The sequence below is a fragment of the Zosterops lateralis genome (genome assembly GCF_965231275.1).
Source record: "Zosterops lateralis genome assembly, chromosome: 2".
NCBI lineage: Eukaryota > Metazoa > Chordata > Aves > Passeriformes > Zosteropidae > Zosterops > Zosterops lateralis.
In genome coordinates this window covers 65,930,291-65,955,049 of record NC_139763.1, presented here as the reverse complement: position 1 = coordinate 65,955,049, position 24,759 = coordinate 65,930,291, and the positions used below count along the sequence as shown (strand labels likewise).

Genomic DNA, 24,759 nt, shown 5'->3' with positions numbered 1-24,759 from the left:
ACCCGGCCCCCAGGCAGCCCCGCTCCTGCTGCCTCTGGGCCCCGCGCTCACCCGGCACCCCGAGGGGACGGGAATCGCCGAGCACTGCCGGCGGCGAGCGGGAACAGCCCGGCTTTAGTTCTGCTCCCGGGGGCCGGCCGGGCAGGACTCTCCGGCCGCCTCAACCTGTGGGGCGGCCGCGGGAAAGGGACAAGGAGAGAGTGGGGGACCTGCCCCTCACGTAACTTTCATGATTGGCACTCACTTTTGTCCAATCGCGCACGGCGACTTCTCCCCCCACGGGCACCCATTGGCTGCTCGGAGGGGCGGGGCGGGGCTTGCGGGCGGCGGGGCTCCCCTCAGGAGCGGAGCGCGGGGCGCTCATAGCGCGGAGTGAGCGGCGCCGCGCCGGCCGCAGGACCGGGGCCGCGATTCGGCCGCTGCCGGAGGTTCCCGACGCTTCGCTCCGCCGGCAAGGACCATGCAGCCTCTCCCCGTCGGGCCGCGGCGGCTACCGGCCGGCTTGCTGCTGCTGCTGCTGGCCGGCTGCGCCTGTGCTGGGGCGGCGGAGCCTCCGCCGGGCAGCGACACCGTGGTCTCCTCGCCGTGGTCGGCGGAGGCGGACCCCGTGGTGGTGGTGGCCAACCGCGGGCTGCGGGTGCCCCTGGGCCGCTCCGCCTGGCTGGACCCCGCCCGGGACCTGGTGCTGCAGGTGCGGCCGGGCGACCGGTGCCACCTGACCGTGCTGGACGAGGACCCGCTGTGGCAGCGGCCGGGCCGCCTCAGCCCGCGGCGCTTCCCCTGCGACTTCGGGCCCCGCGAGGTGCAGTACTGGCACCTGGGCGGCCGCAGCCCCGCCCGGGACCGCGTCCGCCTGCAGCTGCGCTACGACTCGCCCAGCCGCGCCCTGGTGCTGCCCCTGGTGCTGGAGGTGGAGGTGCTCTTCACGCAGCTGGAGATCGTCACCCGCAACCTGCCCCTCACCGTGGAGCGGCTGCGGGGCACCAGCACCCCGCTGGACGCCCGCAGCCTGGAGTTCGCCTTCGAGCCGGGCCGGCAGCGCTGCCGGGTGGGGCTGCTGCCGCCGCTGGCCGGGCTGCCCCGCTACGGGGAGATCCTCAACTCCCCGCCGGCGGCGGCGGGCGGAGCCGGGGAAGCGGCGGGGGGCGGCCCGATGCCGTCCGCGATGTGGGACTGCGAGGAGTTCCTGCGGCTGGGGCTGCGCTACCGGCACACGGCGGCCGGCGGCTCCCCGAACCGCGACCTGGTGCCGCTGGTGGCCGAGCTGCGGGAGGCGGCGGGCGGCGGGGCCCTGCTGAAGCGCGAGTACTTCCAGGTGCTGGTGCGGATCCGCGCCGGCAGCGAGAACGTGGCCCCCAAACCCAGCTTCCTGGCCATGCTGATGATGGAGGTGGACCAGTTCGTGCTCACCGCCCTCACGCCTGACATGCTGTCGGCTGAGGATGCGGAGTCGCCAGCCGATCTACTGCTCTTCAACATCACCTCTCCCTTTGGCCCTGGCCAAGGGCACATGGTCAGCACGGACGACCGGAGCTTACCTGTCACCTCTTTCAGCCAGCGGGATGTGCGGGAGCTGCGCATTGCTTATCAGCCTCCCGCGGAGGACTCCGATCGGGAGCGGCTCTTTGAGCTTGAACTGGAAGTGTTGGACCCAGAGGGTGCTGCCTCAGAACCCTTTGCCTTCGTGATTGTGGTGAAGCCCATGAACACCCTGGCACCCGTGGTGACCCGCAACACTGGGCTCGTGCTCTATGAGGGGCAGTCAAGGCCTCTCTCGGGCCCGGGTCCCAGCCCCAACCTGGTGGTCAGTGATGAGGATGACCTTGAGCAGGTGCGGGTGAGTGTGGTGGCAGGGCTGAGGCATGGCCACCTCACTCTCCTGGAGGACACCCCAGGAGCTGCTGCCCCTCGTAAACATTTTACAGTGGCTGAGCTGGCAGCAGGCAGAGTCATTTACCAGCACGACGGCAGCGAGTCTCCGCTCAGTGACAACCTCGTGCTGCGGCTGGAAGATGGGGGCTCTCGCCACCGTGTTGAGTTCCTTTTCCCCATTACCCTGGTGCCCACTGATGACCAGCCACCCCTACTTAATGCTAACACAGGGCTTGCCATGGCTGAGGGTGAAACGGTGCCCATCACCACCCGTGCTCTTAGTGCCACTGACATTGACTCGCAGGATGCCATCTTGCTCTTCACAGTGGAGTCTGGCCCCACGGCTGGGCAGCTCCTGCTCCGTCAAGCACAAGCACCTCCTGGCTGGGAAGAGGAGGAAGAAGAGGAGGGCTTTTCTTGGAGGAAGGTGGCAGGTGTAGCAGGGAGTTCCTTCATCTATGAAAAGCCAGTGAGAGAGTGGCTGCAACAGGACATTGTGGAAGGGCGTCTCTTTTACTACCACTTTGGGGCTCACAGCCCTGGCCCTGGGGTTGTGTTGGACCAGTTCATCTTTAGAGTCCAGGATGATAATGACCCACCCAACCGCTCTGGACCACAGACTTTTGTGATCAGGGTACATCCTGTAGACAGATTAGCCCCAGAGCTCCATAGTAGCAGCAGCCTGCATTTAATAGTTGCAGAGCAGCAGGTGACCCCCCTGCGGAGGAAGCACTTGTGTTACACAGATCAGGACTCAGGGGACCGTGAACTTCGCTACACAGTAATCCAGCCCCCCACTGACACTGACTCCAACCACCCTCCCGAGGCATATGGAGCACGTCTGGGATCCCTGGTGCTGACTGAGGATCACTCTGTGGAAGTTACGCACTTCACCCAAGCCCAGATCAACCATCACAAGATCTCGTACCGCCCCCCACAGGAAGAGCTGGGGGTGGCCCCTCATTTGATTCAGTTTCAGTATCAAGTGCAAGATGCGGCTGGCAATGCAGCCAAAGGAACTTTCACCATCTACCTGCAGCCTGTGGATAACCAGCCTCCCGAAATCACTAATACTGGCTTCACTTTGCCTGAGGGAGGCAGCCATGTCCTCAGTCCAACTGAGCTAGATGCCAGTGACACGGACACTGAACTTGCCCGTCTCAGATTTATCCTGACCCAGGCTCCTCGATATGGCCAGTTGCAGCTCTCTGGGTACAGCCTGGTTCCAGGAGGTATCTTTGGCTTGGAGGATATCAGACAAGGGAGAGTGGTGTATGTGCACGGTGGAGCTGAGACCAGCAGTGATACCTGCAGGCTTGATGTGAGTGATGGGGTCCATTTTGTGCCCATCACACTGAAAATGAGTGTGCACCCAGTTGATGATGAGGTTCCTACACTACGATTGCCCCCAGGCACTCTTGGTTCCTACCTGGATGTGCTGGAGAATGGTGCTGCTGAAATCACTGCTAATGTCATTCAGGGCACGGATGAGGATACAGATGACTTTATGTTGACCTTCATTGTAGAGGATCCTCCTCAGCACGGGAGCATCCTGGTTCAAGGAGTGCCAGCAGAGAGATTTTCCCAGAGAGATCTGCTGGATGGTGCTGTGGTATATGCTCACACTGGTGGTGAAATAGGCCTTCTGCCCAAGGAGGATGCTTTCAACCTTACCTTGTCTGACCTCTCTGAGAAGTGGCGTGTCAGGGGCAATGTTGTTCAAGGAGTTTCAGTCTTAGTGACCATTCTTCCTGTTGACAGTAAAGCTCCAGAGATTTTTGTGGGGGAGCAGTTCATGGTGACGGAAGGTGACAAACGGGTCATTACTCTTGCTCACCTCAGAGCTGAAGATGTGGATACTCCTAGTGATGATATATTATGCACAATTGTTTCTCAGCCCACGTCTGGGTATGTAGAGAACATCTCTCCTGCCCCAGGATCTGAAAAATCCAGGGCAGGTGTAGCTATAAGTGCTTTTACCTTGAAGGACCTCCGTCAAGGGCATATTTATTATGTCCAGAGTATACATAAGGGTGTCGAGCCTGTTGAAGACAGATTTGCTTTGCGCTGTTCCGATGGCATTAACTTTTCCCAGAGACACTTCTTCCCTATTGTTATTGTACCTATCAATGATGAAGAGCCTGAAATCTTCCTGCGGGAGTTTGTTGTGATGGAAGGCATGAGCCTGGTTATTGATACTCCTATCCTCAATGCAGTTGATGCAGATGTCCCTGCTGATGAGTTAATGTTTACAATCACCAGGCTTCCCAGGCATGGCCACATTGTGAACCAGCTGGTCAACGGAACTGTCCTAGTGGAGAGCTTCACCTTGGATCAGATAACAGAGAGCTCCAACATTCTCTACGAACATGATGACTCTGAGACAAGGGCAGACAGTTTTGAGGTGCAACTCACGGATGGTAAACACACCGTTAGGAAAATGGTACCCATCATGGTTATTCCTGTAGATGATGAGACGCCCAGAATGGCCATAAATGATGGTTTGGAGATTGAAATAGGGGAAACTAGAACTATTAATAACAGAATATTGAAGGCTACTGATCTTGATTCTGAAGACAAAACCTTGACATATATTATAAGTTATGGGCCAGGACAAGGTCTCTTACAGAGAATAAAGCCTTCAGGTGGAGCTGAAAATATCACCCTGGGAATGAACTTCACCCAAGACGAAGTAGATAGAAATTTGATTCGATATGTGCATTTTGGCCAACAAGGAGTCCGTGATCTTATCAAGTTTGATGTGACAGATGGAATAAATCCTCTCATTGACCGGTACTTTTATGTGACAATAGGCAGCATTGATATTGTCTTCCCAGATGTCATCAGCAAAGGAGTTTCTCTGAAGGAAGGAGGGAAGGTGACCCTTACTACTGATTTGCTTAGTACCAGTGACTTGAATAGTCCAGATGAGAACTTAGTTTTCACCATTACCAGGCCACCTGTTCGTGGTCATCTTGAATGCACAGATCAGCCTGGGGTACCCATCTCCACTTTCACTCAACTCCTTTTAGCAGGCAATAAAGTCTATTACATTCATACTTCAGAAGATGAGGTGAAAATGGACAGCTTTGAGTTTGAGGTGACTGATGGCTATAACCCCGTGTTTCGTACTTTCAGAATTTCTATCAGTGATGTGGACAATAAGAAACCTGTTGTCACAATCCATAACCTGGTGGTGAGTGAAAATGAATACAAACTGATAACCCCATTTGAACTGACTGCAGAAGACAGAGATACGCCTGATGCACTGCTAAAATTTGTCATCACTCAAATACCAGTTCATGGCCAGATCATGTTCAATAACTCCAAACCAGTCACCACCTTCTCTAAACAAGATCTGAATGAAAATCTAATCAGTTACAAACATGATGGCTCGGAATCAGTTGAGGACAGTTTCTCTTTCACTGTCACAGATGGCACTCATACTGATTTCTATGTTTTCCCCAACACTGTGTTTGAAACAAGGAAACCTCAGACTATGAAGATTCGAATAATGGCTGTGGACAACAGTGTACCTCAAGTTGTAATAAATAAGGGTGCTCAGACTCTCCGTGTTCTGGCCACAGGTCACATTGGGTTTCTGATTACCAACAAAGTGCTCAAAGTGGAAGACAGGGACAGTTTACATGTTACTCTTAAGATCAGGATCACAGAGGGTCCACGCCATGGCTTCCTGATTCACCTGGGGAAAGGCAACCATAGCATCAGCCAGTTCACCCAAGGTACTACAATGCTTCGTGTGCTTTCTTTAGATCACTGGAAATATTAATTTTTATGCTAAATTCTATAATAATTGATGGGAGAAACCTTCAAACAATGAGCTTATTTATAATGGCTTCATGATTTTTTATATTTGTTTGTTTTTATTACATCTGTGGCAGCTTTAAACAGGAAATGTGGTCTGCTGGGTAAACACTGGTTAAAGGAGCTTCATTTCTTTGGAGAGCTTAGTCCAAATAACTGATTTGCACTTTCTGTCAGTTACGGTGATAAAAGTATGGATAACAGAATTGGGCTGTACATCTTAAGAGACAGTGCTTTCCTTTAACCAGTTTTATTTAGAAAATGCTATGGGAATGGCCAAGCTATTATTAACAAATGGCTAGAGTATCAGTTGCTGTACAGTCTGAGCACTGTGACTGTACACATCTAACTGTAAAAGCAAAATCATTTCCCCACCAATGGGAAATAATCTATTATGAGTGCATTTGTTTCCTTAATTACACAGATCTTTACCACAAAGTGTTTGTGGTAAATTAAAAGGTAATGTAAACATTTTAAAATTATGTTAGCAGTACTTACATTTTACATGGAACTAAAATATTTGGTGATATAAATAGGGCAAAAACCACATGTGTCATATATTCTGAAATAAGGCTTCAACCCAAGGCTGTGAAGTAACTTTAATTGAAATGGGAGCATTAGCTATTCTGTGGAGAATTTTCTATGTTACCTTGCAATGACTTAATGGCTAGTTAACTAACAATGAAATTAGTTTTTTTTTACAGCCTTCTGCAGCTGTGGAATGAGCAAACAGCCCCAACAAGCATGGACACTCAGAGTTAAAGGGGCCCAGCCAGGCTGGGTTGTGTAGGTGGAAAGGCTGGAGGTGAACACTTGCAGTAGGCTGCATTTCATTTCACAAAGCCTTTACTGGTACAGATCCATGTGACATTCTTGGAGGTAGCAATGTTTTTGTCAGATATACCAAATCTTTTAAACAGGCCCAATGAACTTTCCAATGGCTGAAGTGTCTTAAGTTTTGTAGTGCTAGTACAAAAAAGTGGATAGGAAGAGACCAAACTGTGTCCAAGCTTTGGGGTCCACTACAGTTCCTTAAATGTAAGGCTTCAGTAGTGAACTGTGAGTAATATTGAGAGTGTTGTCAGTGTTGAGAAACACAAGAGTGTTGTTTCTCCTTTTGAGAAACAAATGAGAAAGGGAGTGAACAAATAAACAGATTATCACTTGTTTTAGTGGGTTTTCTCTTACACTGAAGAATGTGGAATTACTGAACAGGTGTTCTTTGAAAGTAGAGGAACAGTGATATCCCTTTTGTTTTTTTGTGGACAGGGAGCGCTTGGGAGAGGTACATATTCCATTCCCTCCTGTGCCATGTGGCCAGGCATACATTTGTCTGATGACTAAAATGAAAATGCTACTGGGCTTTGAATTGGCTGTCCAACCATATGTCATGAAACAGAGAAACCTTTAATATCCTGGGTCTGCCCAAGCTGGGTAAGAAGCAGGCAACCCTTAGGAAAGGTTGGTTTTAAAGCTAATGAGGGTCCTCAGAGAGTGGTGTAACTTCACAGGTTCCCTGACAGTACTAGCACGAGCACTCTTAATTTGTGTTGGATTGAAGAGGATTTTTAAGAAATACATATTTCTTCAATAATATTGGCCTTTGACAAGGTCATGCTTATGCTGCACTGAGACAAACAATTGTCTAATGTTCAAGGTAGAAATAAACCAGACCATTTTTGTCATTCATTATGATCCCAGTGTAAGAGCATATTTTGCAATGGACTTTGGGAAGCCTCTGCATTGACTCTTGGACCTGTTGTTTCATGCTTTCTTTTTATGCTTTGATCTTCGCCTCTCTTTAGACCTCTTATCTTGTCATGTGCCACTTCTTTCAAAATGCTGAATAGTTCCAGTTTCATCAAACACATGTGGGTTCTTATAGGGCTTGTAAAACTTCATTAGAGTCTTCCAGTTTATGTTGGAAGGATCCTCTTGAGGTCATTTGATCCTATCTCTACTCAAAACTGGGACAACTTGGAAGTCAAATGTGGCTCTTCAGGATGTCATGCAAAAAATTTTGAAAGCTGCTTGCTAGTTTGTGAAGTCCATACTCAAACTCACATTTATTTGATTTGTGGCTGTGGTTGTATGAACAGGCAGCCTTACCACCTGGAGTAGGGGTAACAAGATTCATTGTGTGCAAGCAGTGGGAGCAGTCTGGTTTTCAGAATCCTGTAACTGAAAGAGAGGGCAGAGCAATTGCTTAGAACACAACTTTCTGCTTTATGCTAGTGGGGATAATTACATTTATTTTAAAATAGAAAATTATGATTGATCTATTTCAAAATTACATTGGAGAATTCCAATATAAAATTAATTTATCAGGCACTGTAGTTACACAGTTGTGAATTGTGCAAAACTTTCCAAACTTGAAAAGTTTTGATATAGCTAGCACAACCTAATCAGCTGTGAAAGGAAAGCACAGACTTGCTCAAGTGACTCCAAACATGTTCTTAAGGAACAGAAAACAGATCATTCTTTGCAATTATTTTGACAAAATTAAGGTCTTTGGATGGCAGGCAGCCTTTTTTTCTTATGAGGTGGTCCTGGTCCTGCAAACACCAGTTCAAGTGCTTATCTTTATGTGTGCTGGAACCATGGGTTTTGATAAGGCTACCCACACGAGCAGGGCTGAGTACTTTTGTGTTTGCTGGATGAAAGGTTTATGTGCTCCACTGGCATGAAGAAGTATTTGTTTGCATCCTCTTTATGGCCCCATGAATTTTTGATCTTTAACTTTCAAACATTTATGGAAGAGATTCTTCAGTTACATATATTTGCTGGTAATGCTCTTAACTTGTTTGCGCTCTGGTTACTTTTGGAACTGAAGATTTTGTGAAGCTCTAACGAAATTGCTTTTGGCTTCTTTTTACTCATGCATCCACCCTAACATCAGAGGAGAACTTGGGTGGTACTTGAACTCCACTTTAATGTGATTAGTTTCTAACACTTTTTCTTGAAAAAGGAGTCAGACTTGGATTTTTACCGACAGCAGTCCTTCAAAGAAAGTGCCAAAAATTAGTTTTTATGTATATAAATGTTTCTCATCACTATTCAAGGAATACAGAAAAAAAAATTATCATGTGGTAACTACTGGTTCAAAATTGTACATCAGGTTTTTTTCTTACTGAAGTAATTTTTGTTTACTTTAATTGCATCTATTTGGGTTCTTAAAATAGTCAGTCACTGTAACTGTCCTCTACAGGTTGAAGAGTGACAGAATTAACATCAATATTCTTGTGGAGATACACCTCTGTTTAAGAAAATGATAAATATGAAATAGTTCTGACTGTCAAGTCATGTTTTTAAATTTCATTTCATTTCTTTTTGTAAATACAGCTTAAAAGAAAGAGAGCACTGGGGAGGGGGAAGTGAAGGGAGAGAGAATGAATGATATCTGTAAGACTTCAACACTGTTAATACTGAAATTCCTCAGTTCTGCTGTAGGACCTGGTCTTCTCTCTTGTTGAAGCTAAACTATTTACTACATCAAGTTTTTCTAAAAAAAGTTTCCCACCTTCATAATTTAAAATAAAGCATACATTTTCTTGACTCTTTCCAGCTGATATTGATGATATGAAGATATGCTACATTTTACGAGGGGGTGACAATGCCACCAGTGACATTTTTCATTTTTTGGTGGAAGATGGTGGTGAGTACTCCTAAAATCTCTTTTCTTGTTATTTAAAGATAAAGAATTTAAGTATGCTTTGGGAGTCGAAGAACATTGAGTTTAATTGAGGGAAGTCTGTGTTATCTCCTGGAATGTGATTTTTTTAATGGCTTTCCTATATTTTGAACTATTTCTGATGATTATGAAGAGAGGTGACGATGAAATGTTAATTGCATCAAATGGAAAAACCTCAACCTACTCCAGCAAGAAAGTGAAATTCTGTAAGTCTACTCAGATACCTGGACTCTCTAGTTTTACCTTTGTATTCCCTGTCCAGGATCTTAACACATAAATTCTCTTAAGTCTTTATCTTGAGAAACTTTCCATTTATGGTTATTGTTGTCTACCTTTTTAAAGGTTCCAGTTCTCAGACTATTCATATTAAAACATTCATATCAAAACCTGTACCTGTTGCATAGAGTTCAAGTTTTGATTCTGTGTACTTAACAGAATCCTCAATGGCTTGTCAAAGATCATTGTCGGGCAACTGGTGTGAATTCTCTTGGCTAATACTATTTTCTGGGATTGTGGTGGATGCAAAAGAAAATTATTTTAAAAAATTGAGAATACTGGTGTGTACTCATTTGAGAGAGAAATATAATGGGGTTTTTTGTTTGTTTTAAAAGCCCAAAGAAAGAGCAGTTTAAAGGGTAAACAAAATGCATCAACAGGCTTTTTTTTTTTCCCTATCCCTATTAAGTCTGACTTAATGTGGATATTCCTAAATGTAGCTATTCCTATATGTGGTAACAGGTGGTTAGATTTTGTTACTTCAATACCTTTTTAAATATGTAATACATAGCTCTATGAGTAATTGGCAATGAATTTTATTAGTTGGCTTAATAATATACTCCTTAGAAAGAATGTTTCAAGTTAGCTGATTATCAGCTCATGTACACAGCTTGTATTACTGCTTCACAAGAAGCATAGCCAATTAAGAGTATTAAGATGAGTAAACAGGAATTTGTGGTGTCACAGACTGGACAGTTTTGTCACCATTTACCATTGCTGGAGTGGGATATTGAAAACATGTTTTACTCTTTGTTGTGCTGGACAAACACAGAGGAAACACTACCTTTTGAGAGTTTTAGAAATGTCTTTGCAAATCTTTGTGACATTAGAAACCAGGTAATGACATAAGAGTTTGCAACTTGACTTATTTTCCATAAATGTTTTCTTTTCACTGAGATAGGTTAGAGAAGCTTAAAGGTAAGTAAAATGGAACATGGGATGCTGTCTTTTCATAGTAATACCTTTTTATGACAGGTGTCACCACAAGGTGACATTGTTCGTGACTTTCGAGTTATTCTTTTAAGGTTTTGTGTGATGGGAGTAATTAAAGCTGATGGAAGTTTGCTCTCAGTTAGGTGTTTAACATCAGTTCTTAAAAATGAGTTGCCCCTCGAGAGACCAGCATTTGTGGGACTTGTGTCCATGCTATTTAACAATAGTAGTTAATGCAAATTACACCTAATATATTCTGACTCTATATGAAGGATTTTTTTTCAAGCTCACTGGTTACATCTGCTTTTAGTTGGCAGAGTTGTAACAGCCTGTCAATTGTAACAGCAATTGTATTGTATTTTTCAGAATACAAAGAATCATGATAACAAGGTGCTTGCTAATTTTTTAGAGCCGTTGGAAGTTGTGACATTATTGTCTTAGACATTACTTAGCTAGATGGTAAGATGGTTTTTACCAGGAAATAGCTTCCCTCAGGCTATTTGTTTGACAGAAAAATGAGCTGTGCTGCATTTTAGAGTATTTCTGATTTTGAAGATGGTAAAGCCACATTAAAATTGATGAAGTTGTGATCAAAACATTAGTAGTTGTCTGTCTGAAACATCTCAAATTTATTAGCAATGTCTTTAGAATCTGTAACAGATGAAAAATCCAGCAATTTAACCTACTTCTATTTCCACCCTCCTCAGAAAGACTTCAAAGCCAGTCTTTTGCAACTCAGATGTATTTTGGCAGACTTTCAGTTGTACCAAGGCTATTGTTTAGGGTTTTTTTTGATTTTAAGCCAAATCATATTAAAAGACTCCACACAAGAGCTTAGTGAAAGATGGAGCACAGGTGATCAGCACCCATTGTAGAAAGCCACGCTTCAGCCTTCCATCTCCTGTATCCATATTTTTACAGTAGTAACAGGTTTGTGCTACCTTAAAGTGCCTAATGCTATAAATTAAATAAGTGGGACTTCACTTAAACTGAATTGTGTGGTAGTCCTTGAGTGATCTGGTTCAAATCAAGAAGCATTTCAAAACATGATTCAATGAATGAATATGCATTCCTATACTTCAGCTAATGTAATTTCAAATAACTTAAAACCCCTAAAATAAGTCACATCTTGCAACCCAAGTATTTTATATCTTCTAGGCTTTCATGCCCCAGCAAGGGAAACATACAACAGCAGTTCCTGCTCTTTTCATGTGACATGAATTAGAAAGTTATTTTTGCCTTAGACCTGTAGTGTTGCCTTTAAAATATTATTCTACATGTCCTGTAATATTTGTTCATAGTCTCTGAACTGCAAATAGGAGAAGAGCATGACTTCCTCTAGGTCTGTGTTTTGGTGGCTGATCTGCCATACTCATTATACCATGCCTTATGAAAACAAATGCAGAAGCTCTTTTGTTGGTCTCTTAAATGATAGTCTGACTGGGGCCTGAGGCTGTTATTTCATGTAATTGCCTGGAGACCAAGTACAAGGAGTCATCAAACTACTCTGGCGTGAGCTCTGTTGTGGATTTGGAATTTTGTTTATCTTCTCACATGCAGTAGTATTTATGGTAAGCAAGTTAGGGCAACGACAGACTAGGTGGGTAGGTGAGGGAAAAAGGGGCAGGTCAGCCCTCTGCCAGGTCTTGGCCCCTTGCCTGCTCCACTTCTCACAGTGGGAGTAAGGTGAGTGCCATGCTGCATACCAAAGCACGACCTAGGATCTGAGAGCGTGGAATATGGGACTGGAACAAGGTTGTTTGCTTAGTGGGCAGGGGAGAAAAATAAAGTATAGGCAAATGAGGAGTAGCTTGGGGATTATGGCTATCTCGTAATAAACTTTGCAATGATAACTAAAGAGAAGAGAAATGGGCTCATTATGAAGAGAAAGGAAGTCCATTTAAAAAAAGGAAAGCAAGCCCTTAGGACTATAATTAACAAGCAAGAGCATAGGCCTGCTGTATTCAAACCAAAATTAGAGGTTTCACCAGGAAGAGCTGGTTCAGGTTTAAAGCACTGAAAGTGTTATTGTCAGCATCAGTTACCTACAAATGTATGGCTGTAAAGATTTTCTAGCTTTAAATGGCATTTTCAATAAGAGTAATTCAAAATTAAAATAAATTGGACACAATTCACCTATTTATTCACATTAATGTTTTTTAAAGGTAGAAAGTATTTTTATGCTTCCTATATAGGGATTTAGCCTCAAGATGGTCTGCTATAAAGTGGGTGAACCCATGCACGGCTGCTTTACTTAGAATAGGAAGACTCTGTAATACATCAGACGCTGCTGAGTTAACTGTGGGATACTTTGAAAGAAACTAATGTGGTACATATTAAGAATTTACTTTTCATTTTGTTGTGAATTCTAATCTTAAAATAATCATGTGGAGCTCTTTTGACACAAAAAAAGTATTATGAGTCCATATTTGCAAAACCTTGAAGAAAGTGTGGAATTTTCTTTTTCACAAAGGTTGCAAAATAGTCTCAGTTGAATCACATTCCTCAAGAGTGGCCTCTACATTCCAATAAGGTGGAGAAAAAAACTCTTCTTAGCAAGTGCAAGCATGTGACGGTGAATCTTGATGTTTACATTATTAAATTCTTAATTCAATGATTAATAAAGGGATGAATGCTTCCAACACAGGGAAAGCAGGATTTTTATTTCTCATGGGGAGGTAAAATGCAAATCTATACTTAAAGTTGAGCTCCTGCATGTATTTCTGTATATAAGTTTTAATACTGTTGAAAGACTCACTAGATTGGAAAAAAAAATCCAGTTGAAAATGCCTGAGCCTTTTAATAAGTGAAAAACACACTTGTAGACTAACTTATATCTGATAATTTTAAGGAGAAGCTGCAGTTTCTGCAGCAAGTTAATAATACTGGAAGTTTGAGAAAAGTACGTGTGTATGACACTGCATAGAGTTGCTGCTTCAGCTGTGCAAAATGGCACTAATCTGTATGGAATGAAAGTTGACACAGAAATTAGCTCCAGTGTGTTGAGCTCTACTGCCTGCTTTAGAAAACTGCACACTACAGTTTTACACTACATCCCTTATGACTTGGCTGAGACATTTTTACTCCTTATGTGAACTGGGCACAAAAAATGTGGTTAAAACTGAAGTCTTTGTTTACCTTCTCTTTCTTCTTTGCTTGTCTGAGATTCATTATTGTCACTGCAGTAAGTCAAAATAATTGACTAAAAATATGAATTTAATGCCCAGCTACTATTCTGTAGAAGATATTTTCCCATGAAAGGTGCTGTTTCAAATAATATGAAACTGGTTGAACTGGTTGAAGGCAATTTTTTCGCTAGATTCTGCTGATTGTGTAGTGTAAAACAAACATACCCCAAAACTGGCACTAAACTCAAACCCAGCACAACCTCCATGCCTCCAGAGGCAGTATCAAGGTGAAACACATTCACCAGCAGTGAGTGTCTGGGGTAGCAGTACTGCTGTGGCAGCATGTGGACTGCCTGTTAGAGAGCAGCTATTGTGTTCTTTTTTGATTCATGTAAGAAAAATTCTTTATTCTATTTAGGTTAACTCTGAAATGTTCAATATCAGGTCATGTAAAGTCAGTGAAGGAATGTTTATCTCTTTTAAACAGTGGTCTGCTCCCTGATGTTTTTAAAAGAAGACTTTGTTCTTGGCCTGCTTGTTACTTGACTAGTGCTCTCATCGCATTAGTTTGCTATGTTTGTTCTCCCTCCTCCCCCCTCATGTCTTCTGAAGCTTGGGAAACTCAACAGGACTGCAGCACCCATGGCAGAAATTTCTGTGTTGAGCCTTAGTATTTTTTTTGTTTCAAGAGGCTAGTGCCACACTAGTAATACTTTGCTTTACAGTCTGTTCCATTATATTTTCCTGTTTTGATTAACAAAATGAGATAACCCTGATGTGGGCTTTTTGGGTCTGGAGCATTCTGAAAAACAAACCCAGGTCGTTTGAGAGGAAAACCCATTTCCTGTTCAGCTTTAATTTGAACCATGATCTGCCTGTCCCTTACCTAACTTCATCCTCTGCTTCAGTGCTTAAGTGGAGTCCTCCAAACTGCTTCTTTAGGACTGCTATGATACCTTGCAACACCTTGCCTCAAGGGTAGAATGGTTTCAAAGGGGAAGTAATGACAGATTCTCATAGCTGGTTTAGGAATGCGAGGATCACTAGGGAAACAAGAATTGTTTTATTTCAGACTCTTTGGGCAGCTTTTCTGACTTAAAGCCAAGGCTCACTAAAACTGGTGATTTACATCATTAGCTAAATCTCACTTAAACTTTTCATTACAGATCCCTAAATGCCTTAAGACAGTGCTGCATTTTACTGTACTAACATTTGGCTAAATCTCCACTGAAGCAAGAATCTTTCAAAAACAATTGCCTGAAGGTTGCCTTTAAGCCCAATTTATGGGAAAACTTCATAGACTTTTCCCAAATGCAGGGTTTGGTTTGCTTTTCCCGGCTAGCTCTTGCACCAAACCACATTTAGGGGTACAGCTTGGTACCTTTCCCATCTCGTGGGTTTTGCCTCAGGCTGAAGCGTGGTGATGGTGAGAAACAAAGGAGGACTTCCATGTGGATTTCATCCAGGTTTTATTTCCCCCAGAGGATGGCCCACATAAAAGTGAGTTTTTCCTCGAGTCTCATGTTAAGTACAGGAGGTGTATGAAGGGGGCAGGGGACAATCTAGAGCCAATCCCAGAGAGAGGAGGAGTTACCCAGAACAAGGGGACAACCAGTAGAACCATCCCATACATAAAAAAGGGAGGGAATGGCATGGACTCTGCCAGTCACCCTGGCCCCCAACTAGAACTTTCTAGCCATCTGGGCAGGGTTTCAGAGTGATGGACAGGACCCATAATTAAGGAAAAACCAAAAGGGGTTTTAACATGGTAGAGGGACAAACCATTATAAAACAAATAACAGAAGCATGCAGAAATTTGGTAAAGCCAAAATGCACCACAACACCCAAATATGTTTATACAAGAAATTCTGCTAAAGAATTGCAGTTCCATTGCGGAGAGAAAAATCTCCATAAAGTTTGTGAAATACAAATATTTAATCTGTCATCCTTTGTTTTGCTAAACAAATAATATTTTTTAGGAATCACCATTCTGATATGCTTTATTAATTTGTGAGAGAATAATATTACACCCTTGACTTTAAACTATAACAGTTGTTACTGCTCTTTTTCAAAGCTGGAATGCTGATGTGTTTTCCTGGGTGAGCTATAATAATAATGTCATATTAGACCTTTTGGACTGAATATCTGATAGCTCTTAAAGTAGCAAACTGGTAAAATGTGATTGGGAATTATTTGCAGCATCCTTGCTTGACCTCGCTTATGGCATTTGGGCACACCAATCTTGGCAAAACACATCAACTACGTTTATCTTTGGCTTAGAAATGGGGGCATCACATGTTGGTGGTTTGTTTGCCATCATTTGCCAAGTACTGTATTGGATTCTGGTTCACTGCCAGGCTTGTTGCTGCTGTTTTAAATACTCTAGAATGGTGCCCAAACAATTTTCCACATGTCACACTTATTACTGTAAGTATTACCACAGGATTTAAATAGTTAGTTTGACACTACAGTTTATATTTTAAAAAAAATCAAAATAAACTTTACCGTAAATAAAAAATGAGTTCATGGGGACATTGTTGTGATTGTGGCTGCAAGGTCTCAGCAAAATTGAGTATCTGTGAAAATATACAGGAGCAGAAGATGCTTATATGGGGCATATAGAAAATCTGGTTAGCCTTACTAATCTCAGTGGAAAGATTTTCATTGTCTTCTGTACAATATATGCTGGTCTCCTTGTCCTGGTATTTTAGCCTAAATCATGAAAATTACTGAATTTTCCATTTCTAACTTGAATATCATACTATCTTCCAAATATATACATAGAAAAGGTCTGCTTTGTCTAGCTGAAACAAGATTTTTTTTTTTAGAGGAATTAAAGTAGCTATGTGATTTGACAAAAGATTTTTTTGTCTTTAGTTATTTTAGTTCAAATGGTGATTTTATCCAAAAAACAAATCTTTCCCTCTTCTCTACATCCTGGATTTTTAAATAATTTTCTTAAAAAAACAAAGCAGTGTAATTGAAGGAGTGGGTTTAGATATTGCCTTGGATTAGTGAAGGAGAGTCACATTCTGGTCTCTTTTGTATTGATTTTCTGTTTGCTGCCCAAGTATATGAGTTCTTAATTACTCTTTGGAATATTGCCTGCACTTGGATGTTCCACTTTTAACTAAGTATTGCTACTATGGGGCTGACAAATTCTGTCTCTTTTTTGGGGTGTTTTTTGTTGGGTTTTTTTTGGGTGGAGGGGGAGGTGGTTTTTTTTTTTTTTTGTTTTTTTGTTTTTTTTTGTTTTTTTTTTTTTTTTTTTTTTTGGTTTTTTTTTTTTTTTTTTTTTTTTTGGTGTTTGTTCCACTTCTCTTTTTTCCACTATATTTCTCCTTTGCTGGTGATACCTGCTATGTTCCACAGAATAAAATGGCTTAAACAGCCCAGTTAGGAGCCGTGCCTTCCAGAACAACCCATAGGCTGATGGTTTAGATCAGAGTTTAGAGTGGGCAGATACTGATTCCATTCCCAATGGTCTTTTCTTCCATATAGAATGAGCACCTGGACTGTTGGGCTGGTTGAATAGAAAGGAAATGTCTCAAACACCAATACCTGTTGATAGTATTTTTTCTAGTTTCCAACCTAGATCACTTGCTGGCTAATCACACTTTCAAAGAACAGATACAGTTACAACAAAGTTTACCAGTTTAGCACTTAAATCTCAATCATGCTTGTTTTCCTGAGCTGAATAGTGCTATTGATTTCATTTGACCTGGTCGGATAAGAGACAAGGAAGGTATAAGGTAGCCCTGTAAGTACTTAACAGGCTTGTTACGTAAAAATAATCCACAATTTAGCTTTTATATTCTTGTGATATAGAATAAGGCCCAGATAGCAACAAAAGAAGCATGACAACGAGAAGTAAAATTAGGTCAAAATGCAAGAATTAAAGGGATTAAGGAGACACACTAGGCTTAAGTAGAAGAATTGAGAACTCTCAGCAGTAACACTGATTGCCAGTGACGTGAGAACCTGCAGAAAGACGCTAATTCCTAGAGTGAACTATAATAAGCTTGTGAAATTATCTTGATAGTCAGTTGGAAATATTTTTGATTTGGATATTCTCAAGAGCTCTAGAGAAGGGACACTGGCTGCTGTCAAGAAATCCTCCTCACAGCTTATTTAATTTCCCAACTTGTTTTAATCAAAGGAGTCTAAACAGCCTTCAGGAAAAGTTTAGCTTTTATCACTTCACTGGCCAGTTAACTGTGTAGTGTCCTCTAGAGATCAGGTTCATCTGAGTAGTAAAAAAAAGTATGCCAGAAGTTTCTGGACTTCTTTAAAAATTAGATTGATATTTACACAAAGAGTGATAAACATCTCTGAAACAAAAACATCCCTGAAACAAACAATAGATACATGAAAAACAGTATTCAACAAGGGAAGTTAGTGAGTCCTAATCTATGGAAAGATGCTAAGAATAAAATTAAATTAAAAATAGAGAAAATATAATGATGGCATATTTTGTCATCAAAGTTTCTCAATTTGTGCATCTTAATTGACAACATTCTCACTGGTGCAAGTTTCTGTTTTCCTTGGTAGATATTATAAGGGCATTTCTTGCCTCGTGAACCTCCGTATTTTTTTCTGGAAAAATGAAGACAATTATTTCTGTTTCACAAGCCTAAATTTTTCCTGGATACTGCTCAAATTTTTCCTGAAGTTATATTACCTGTTATTTATAATTGGCATTTGAGTATGTTAGGGAATGTTTTGGTTGACTAGAGCTTAACAATGGTGAGAGTTAGGTAGATTATTTAGGGGTAGGAATCGAGGAAAGGGCAGCAAGGTAGATATCCCGGTGAGAGTCTGTTATACTGTGCCCAGCCAGGATGAAAAGGCAGATGAAATATTTTATGACCAGCTGTGAGAAGTCTCACATTCACTAGCTCTTGTTCTCCTGGGGGAGAACAGTTTGTAGCATGTCTGCTGTAGGTCCTGTACAGCAAGGAGGAGGCAGTGTAAGGAGGTGCCTGGAATGTATGGAAGACAACCTCCTGACACAGCTGGTCAGGGAGCCAACCAAGGGAGGTGCCCAGCTGGACCTGCTGATTGTGAGCAGGGAAGAACTGATGGGAGATGTGGTGGTTGGAGGCCATTTTGGGCACAGCTATCACAAAATGAATGAGTTTAAAGGAACAGGATCAGCCACCTTGGACTTCTGAAGGGCAGACTTTGGCCTGTTTAGGAGCCTGGTTGACAGAGTCTCTTAGGAGACAGTCTGGAAAGGCAGAGGGGCCAGGAAAGCCACACATTCTTCAAGAAAAAAAATCTTAAAAGTGCAGAATTATGACGTCCCCATGTACCAGAAGTACGGAAGAATACCAGCTTGCCTGAACAGAGAGGTTTGGCTGGAACTTGGGGAACAAGATAGCTTATCACCTTTGGAAGAAGGGAGCAGGCAAATCAGGAGGAGTGCAAGGATAACATGAAGTTACACAGGGAGAAAATTAGAAGGGCCAAATCCTGAGTAGAACTTAATCTATCTACGGCCATGAAAAACAATAAAAAAAGTTTCTGTTAATACATTAATGAGGAAAAAAAGGACTAAGGGAAATCTCTATCCTGCATTGGATGTAGGGATAAAAATGATGACAATATCAGTTGGATATTAGAAAAATATTTTCATGGGAAATCTCATCAGGCTGCCTAGGAAAGTGCTTGAATCCCCATCCCTGGAGGTATTTAAGAGACATGTGGCTGTTATGATTTAGTTGTGGACTTGGCAGTGCTGGGTTTGTGGTTGGACTCATAGATCTTTTCCAGCCTAGATGATTAGATGATTCTATAAAATTAAAAGTCAGGAATGATACAAGCAAAGTGAAAATCCTATTCGAGTAAATTAATTAATTTGACTTGTGTTGATTATTGTTTGGGTTTGGTCTAGATCTAGTGTGGCTTGTGTATAGTGTGGCTTGTTTTCTGTAAGGTTTCCGTCAGTTAATTTTTCTTAAACTGATACAACTAATTATTTTTTGGGGCTTATTACTAGAAAGGATTTAATTTAGCAGTAGGCCCTTAGGAAGCTCTTTGAAAAGACACAAAAAAAATTTCCCCTTCCTGAAGAAGGATTTTGACTTGTTTAAGTTCAAGTCATTAGTAAAACATTAATTCAGTCAACTTGATACACCATTGCCCTGAATGTTTGCCAGGATTCCAATCTCAGTAACTCTTGAGTTAAGTACCAGCGTAGTAGCACTTCTGTTGCTGCTGTGTAATGCACGTTTTCTTCAAGACTGTAGGAATGCTGCTACCACACACTTTGCTGCCTCTCTAAAGCTTTGTAGTTAGGGAATAACATTAAAAATTAGAGGGAATTGTAAGGATACCTTTAAAGAAACATCTGAAGCCTAATTCAAAGGCCAGTGCCTCCAGTGAGGCTCTTTGTGCCTCAGGTTTTTTGGTTTGATCCTCCAGTACTGAAATCTATAAGAATTTTTTTTTTCACTCACTGCTATGGTGTTCAAGAGCAAGTTGTGCAAGATAAGATTCTCATAGCTAGAAGCTAAAAATTATTCAGGGTCCCTAAAATTATTTTGCTCTATAAGTTTTTATTTTGCAGCCTTCAAAGTATTTGATTTCTTATTCTGATGTCTGCTTTTTAGGCAGTGCTTGTGAACTCAAGAGCCTGAGACACTGTAGTCAGTTAAAAAAAAACAAACACTGCAGTATTCTGAATAATATTTAAAGACTTTCCTGGGCTTTGTGCTGAATTCAGTCAATATCTATGCTATTTAATCTCAGTAATGCCTTTCAGACTGGCTCTTCCTGACCATAGAAGATTTGTAGTACTCAAATGCAGTACTGCAAATTTGAGTACAAATAGTACTCAAACGGGTGCTCAAATACATCCCTTCTGAGAGAATTGCACTGAGAGTGTTTTGGACAGAGATATAAGGTCTGAGTGAAAAGGAAACTAGTTGATACTTTTTTTTTCCTGACAGATGCAAAGTGCATTATACTCAGCTTCTTCTTTAGGGATAGATGATGCAGTGTTGTACATTTAAGATCCAAATGACAGAACTTCTTTAGTCTGCATTTTGTCCTGGATTTATCCAAATTAAAATCCTGTGCATGAAAATTGAAAGAAGTCTTGAAAGAATCTACAGCTGAGAAATGCAAACCCGTTAAATTGAAATGTTGAAGTCGTAAAACTTTCAACATATTGAGTAATAAACAAATGTTGTTTTAGACTGTTAGTCTCTATGTAGTTACTGCTATTAAAGTAGTTTGATAATCATCAATCATAGGAACTCTGCTTGAAATCATACGATAAAATTGTTTCCTTCCCTCGATTGCTACTGTAACTACCTATTAAACAAATAACTCTTAAGTAGGCAACTTCTGATTTGTCATGGTTTTTTACACTTTCCTTAATTACAAACATAATCCAGGCCTTATTCATTGTTTTGAGGTCCCCAGATTCATCTAACCTCTGAGGAGGAGAGAGCCCTGCATCAATATCTGGTTACTGAATTACTGAGATCTCAAGTGGCTGCCTTATTTTCTGATGCTGTCTGCTTCTAGGGAAACTTCTTTTAAATGGGGCACCTCTTACGTGTGATGCATCTGTTTGTTGTTGAGCAGACTTCCCTTGGCTTCCACAGCTAAAAGAGAATAAATCTAAATCTTCTGTGGACTTGACTTGTGTTTTTAGTAAGACTGTTTGCAAAGTCTTTGGGATGGATGAAGCTGCTTTTCCTAGCTGAGACGTTCTTTTGCAAATGCAGATGGAAACTGATTTGGCCATGCATGGCTTTGCTTGATTAGCTCCTCATCAACAGGCAAGGTATTATTTAGGCAAAAAAAGAGCTTCTATACTGTTTTTTCCTTCACTTCTTCAATTTTGTTCTTTTCATGGATTATGTGGACATTGGAGCAAAAATATTTCGTAAAGCACATATATATTCTTTGTTTAAATCTTGTGGTTTTCATACCCTTGTGAGTACTTTTGAAACACAGTAATTTTAGTGTAGTTTTTTCTTTCTAGTATTAATTTTGACTTGTGAGGTTTATTTTTTGGTTTTTTTTGTTGTTTTTTTTTGTTTTTGTTTTTTTTTTTTTTTTTTTTGTTTTGTTTTTGTTTTTGTTTTTGTTTTTTTTTTTTTGTTTGTTTGGTTGGTTTTTTTTTTGTTTTTGTTTTTGTTTTTGTTTTTGGTGGTTTTGTTTGGGTTTTTTTTGTTTTGTTTTGTTTTTGTTTGTGTGGGCTTTTTTGGGATTTTTTCTTTTTTTTTGGCCATGTTTGATGACTCCAGAAAGAGTATCGATATGGTAAGATTGAGAATTAGGTATGCAGATTACTATAAAGAGTTAATATAGGCTTTTTTCCCCACACTATTTGACATAGCAATGCATTAAAGAGTTACCTTAAACATTTAGCAAATGCTGAGTTTCATAAAATTGACAGTTTGGACAGTTTGTAATGTTTTCCTTGAAAGATTGTGGAACTTGTCAAGTTTCACAAAAGCTGGGGAGTGCAATTTCCTGAGAAGCCTTGTTTCATGAAACTTAACAGTAATGGTGATTTTGCTACACAAAGAGTCTAAGCTGCTTCTGGTCTGTTGGCAGCTTTTGGATGCTTGATTTCTATGTTTCATCCATGTTAGGAAGTGGCATCACAAGGATCAGCAGTTGGAATTTGAATGCAGAACAATTCAGCTTAGAGATGGGTTTTTAACAGCAGGTGGTCTTAACTGGAAACAGATTTCCAAGGCAAGTGGCAAATTCTGATGTCTTCAAGAACAGATATCTTACAGAAGAAAAAAACGCCACCTGTCAAACTACATCTGACACAAAATTACTGGATGGACTCCTATGTTCTCTCAATACAAGATCAAGCTAAATCATTACAAATGCCTCTTTTGGCCAGGGATTTGTACAAACTCTCAACTATTACTGATTTTGTCTGCATCTAGAGACAGCAGCAAATCTCTCCTGGAAACTTAGTGAGAAAAAACTGAAAAGAGAACATATAATTTGCAGAAAATTCTTATCAGTTCTGTTCTTCCAAATTCTATATTTAAGAAACAATCCTTACTCCTCCCTGACCCTCCTCCAAAATCCTTAAGGAAATTAAGAAGGGCTGTTGTGAAAGTCATAGAAGGACCTTTAAATCACATAGCTAAGAAGCCAAGAATTCAAAGAAGATAAAATGAAACCTGAATGGTACAGAACTAAAAATCCATGGATTGTTATAGCTTTTCATATAGTCAGTAGTTATTATTTGTTTAGTATTTCGACATACAATCTTATCCCTCTCCCACCTACACACATTCTTGTAAAGTATATCTTTCTAATCTTTATGTTATCTTAACATTTTTCACCTCAGGGAAGTTTTTACAAAGAATTCTATAAGTAAGCAGCACTTGGAAAAAAACCAGCCAAAAAGAACATGGAAACCTAACAATTTGACCAAATTGACTTTTAAAACCTTTTGTATTTAACAGTTAAAAACGCCTTAAAGTTGCTAAATTTCATTTATTTTTTATGTTCAAAACCCCATAATGCGCCAATACTCTTAAAATATAATTTTATATAGTATGTTATAGAATTCAATATTTTTATAGAATTCCATTGTTTATCCTGTTGTTCTTAGCTAGATCAGGGTTATTCTGGCATAATCAATTGAAGTAACTCCATCCTTACATAAATGAATGTAGAACAAGACTAGCCAGATTTCTACCCCCTTCTCAACAAAATTATTCCCACAGAGGTTATCCAACATGTGCTCTGCCTGATTAGTGTCTTGCTTAGAAGAGTTTAGCAGATCAGAGATGTCACGTTCATCACACTGCTGGCTTCTCTGTGTATATGCTGTCACACATACCAAATGTGGGGATATGGATGACTTTCTGCTCTGATTATGGGATGTCTTTCTTTCCTGCTTCACTCCTTTTTTTTCCCCCCACACAGCGCTGAGGTTGCTTTGGTGAGTAGCATGGCTCACAGTTAACTCTTGACTTTTGGATTCTTGACATGCCTGAACTGGCTTTCCACCTGAAAAAAAGCAGGTATTCCTCCTTCCGTGCTTAGCTTTGCATAAATAGTTCCTTACCCTGACCAGTGCTTATTGACATTGTTATCCAGTCAGCAACACTGAGGGGAGACTGAGAGCATACAGCTTCAAGCAGCAATCAGTTTTAAAATATTTTTGAAAAGACACGTTTCTTCTGCCTCAGAAAGACTCTAATTTGTGATGAAAAACAATTTGGTAGGGGAAAGATGGTCAAGAGATATTTTCACACTTTTACTGAATGCTTTTTAGGTCAACTTACAGTTCTCACTGATCACAGTATCTGAAACTACACCTTTCAGGCCCAACCCACCTTTCCAGTGTACAACTGATAAGAGATTGTCAAGAAGCTTATAAACACAAGTTTAAGGATTAAGAGTAAAATAAAGTCTGTGGGGTGGGATTTCAGTGCAAAGTGGTGTCCATGAGTAAATGCAGATTTTCTTCCTTTTTTTTTTTTTTTAAAATATCTCTTTTTCTGGGATTCTTTTAAAATCTTTCTCTTAAATACACAGTTTAGTAGTTCTTACCTTATTTCTTGCTAAAATTAAGAAAATATAATAATTTCTTTTCCCCTCCACAAATAAATTACCTCCGAGAATTCCCCTTTGGGTAGTGTTGTTCAGCTTCATTCCAAAATACAAAGTTGTGTGCTAAATGACATAGAATAGGATACACAGGAGGAACAAAGGCATGATTAATTGCTTGTGCTAGCATATTTGTTTTACTTCAAGCTAGTTGCATATCTTAGAGTAGCAGAAGCCATGGCATGAATTCTAACATATGTTTGTCCAGGCACAAATTTTCTGTGCATTGTGGTTATACACACTAAATAAATAACAAGCATTTCAAAAACCCACATTTCAATCCCTTAATTGCTAATGTTTGGGTGCTAGCTAGATCAAGCTAGCACAGGTACAGTGTCCTATACTCTTAATAGTTTCTTATTTTTTCTCAAGGTTTAACCAAGTTTGGAGGCAGCTTGTAGCATACTTCCCTGGGCACTTTTAGTT

General features: G+C 41.1%; 1 protein-coding gene across 1 annotated transcript in view; it reads left to right on the top strand.

The window, feature by feature from the left end:
• The first annotated feature begins 278 nt into the window (after positions 1–278).
• The window catches only part of FREM2 (FRAS1 related extracellular matrix 2), a 119,157-nt gene continuing 94,676 nt past the window's right edge, over positions 279–24,759 (top strand). The window contains exons 1-2 of the mRNA XM_083885115.1: positions 279–5,615; positions 9,263–9,352. Coding sequence (XP_083741241.1) covers positions 461–5,615; positions 9,263–9,352 — 5,245 coding nt within the window. The 5' untranslated portion in view covers positions 279–460. The remainder of the gene's footprint in view (positions 5,616–9,262; positions 9,353–24,759) is intronic.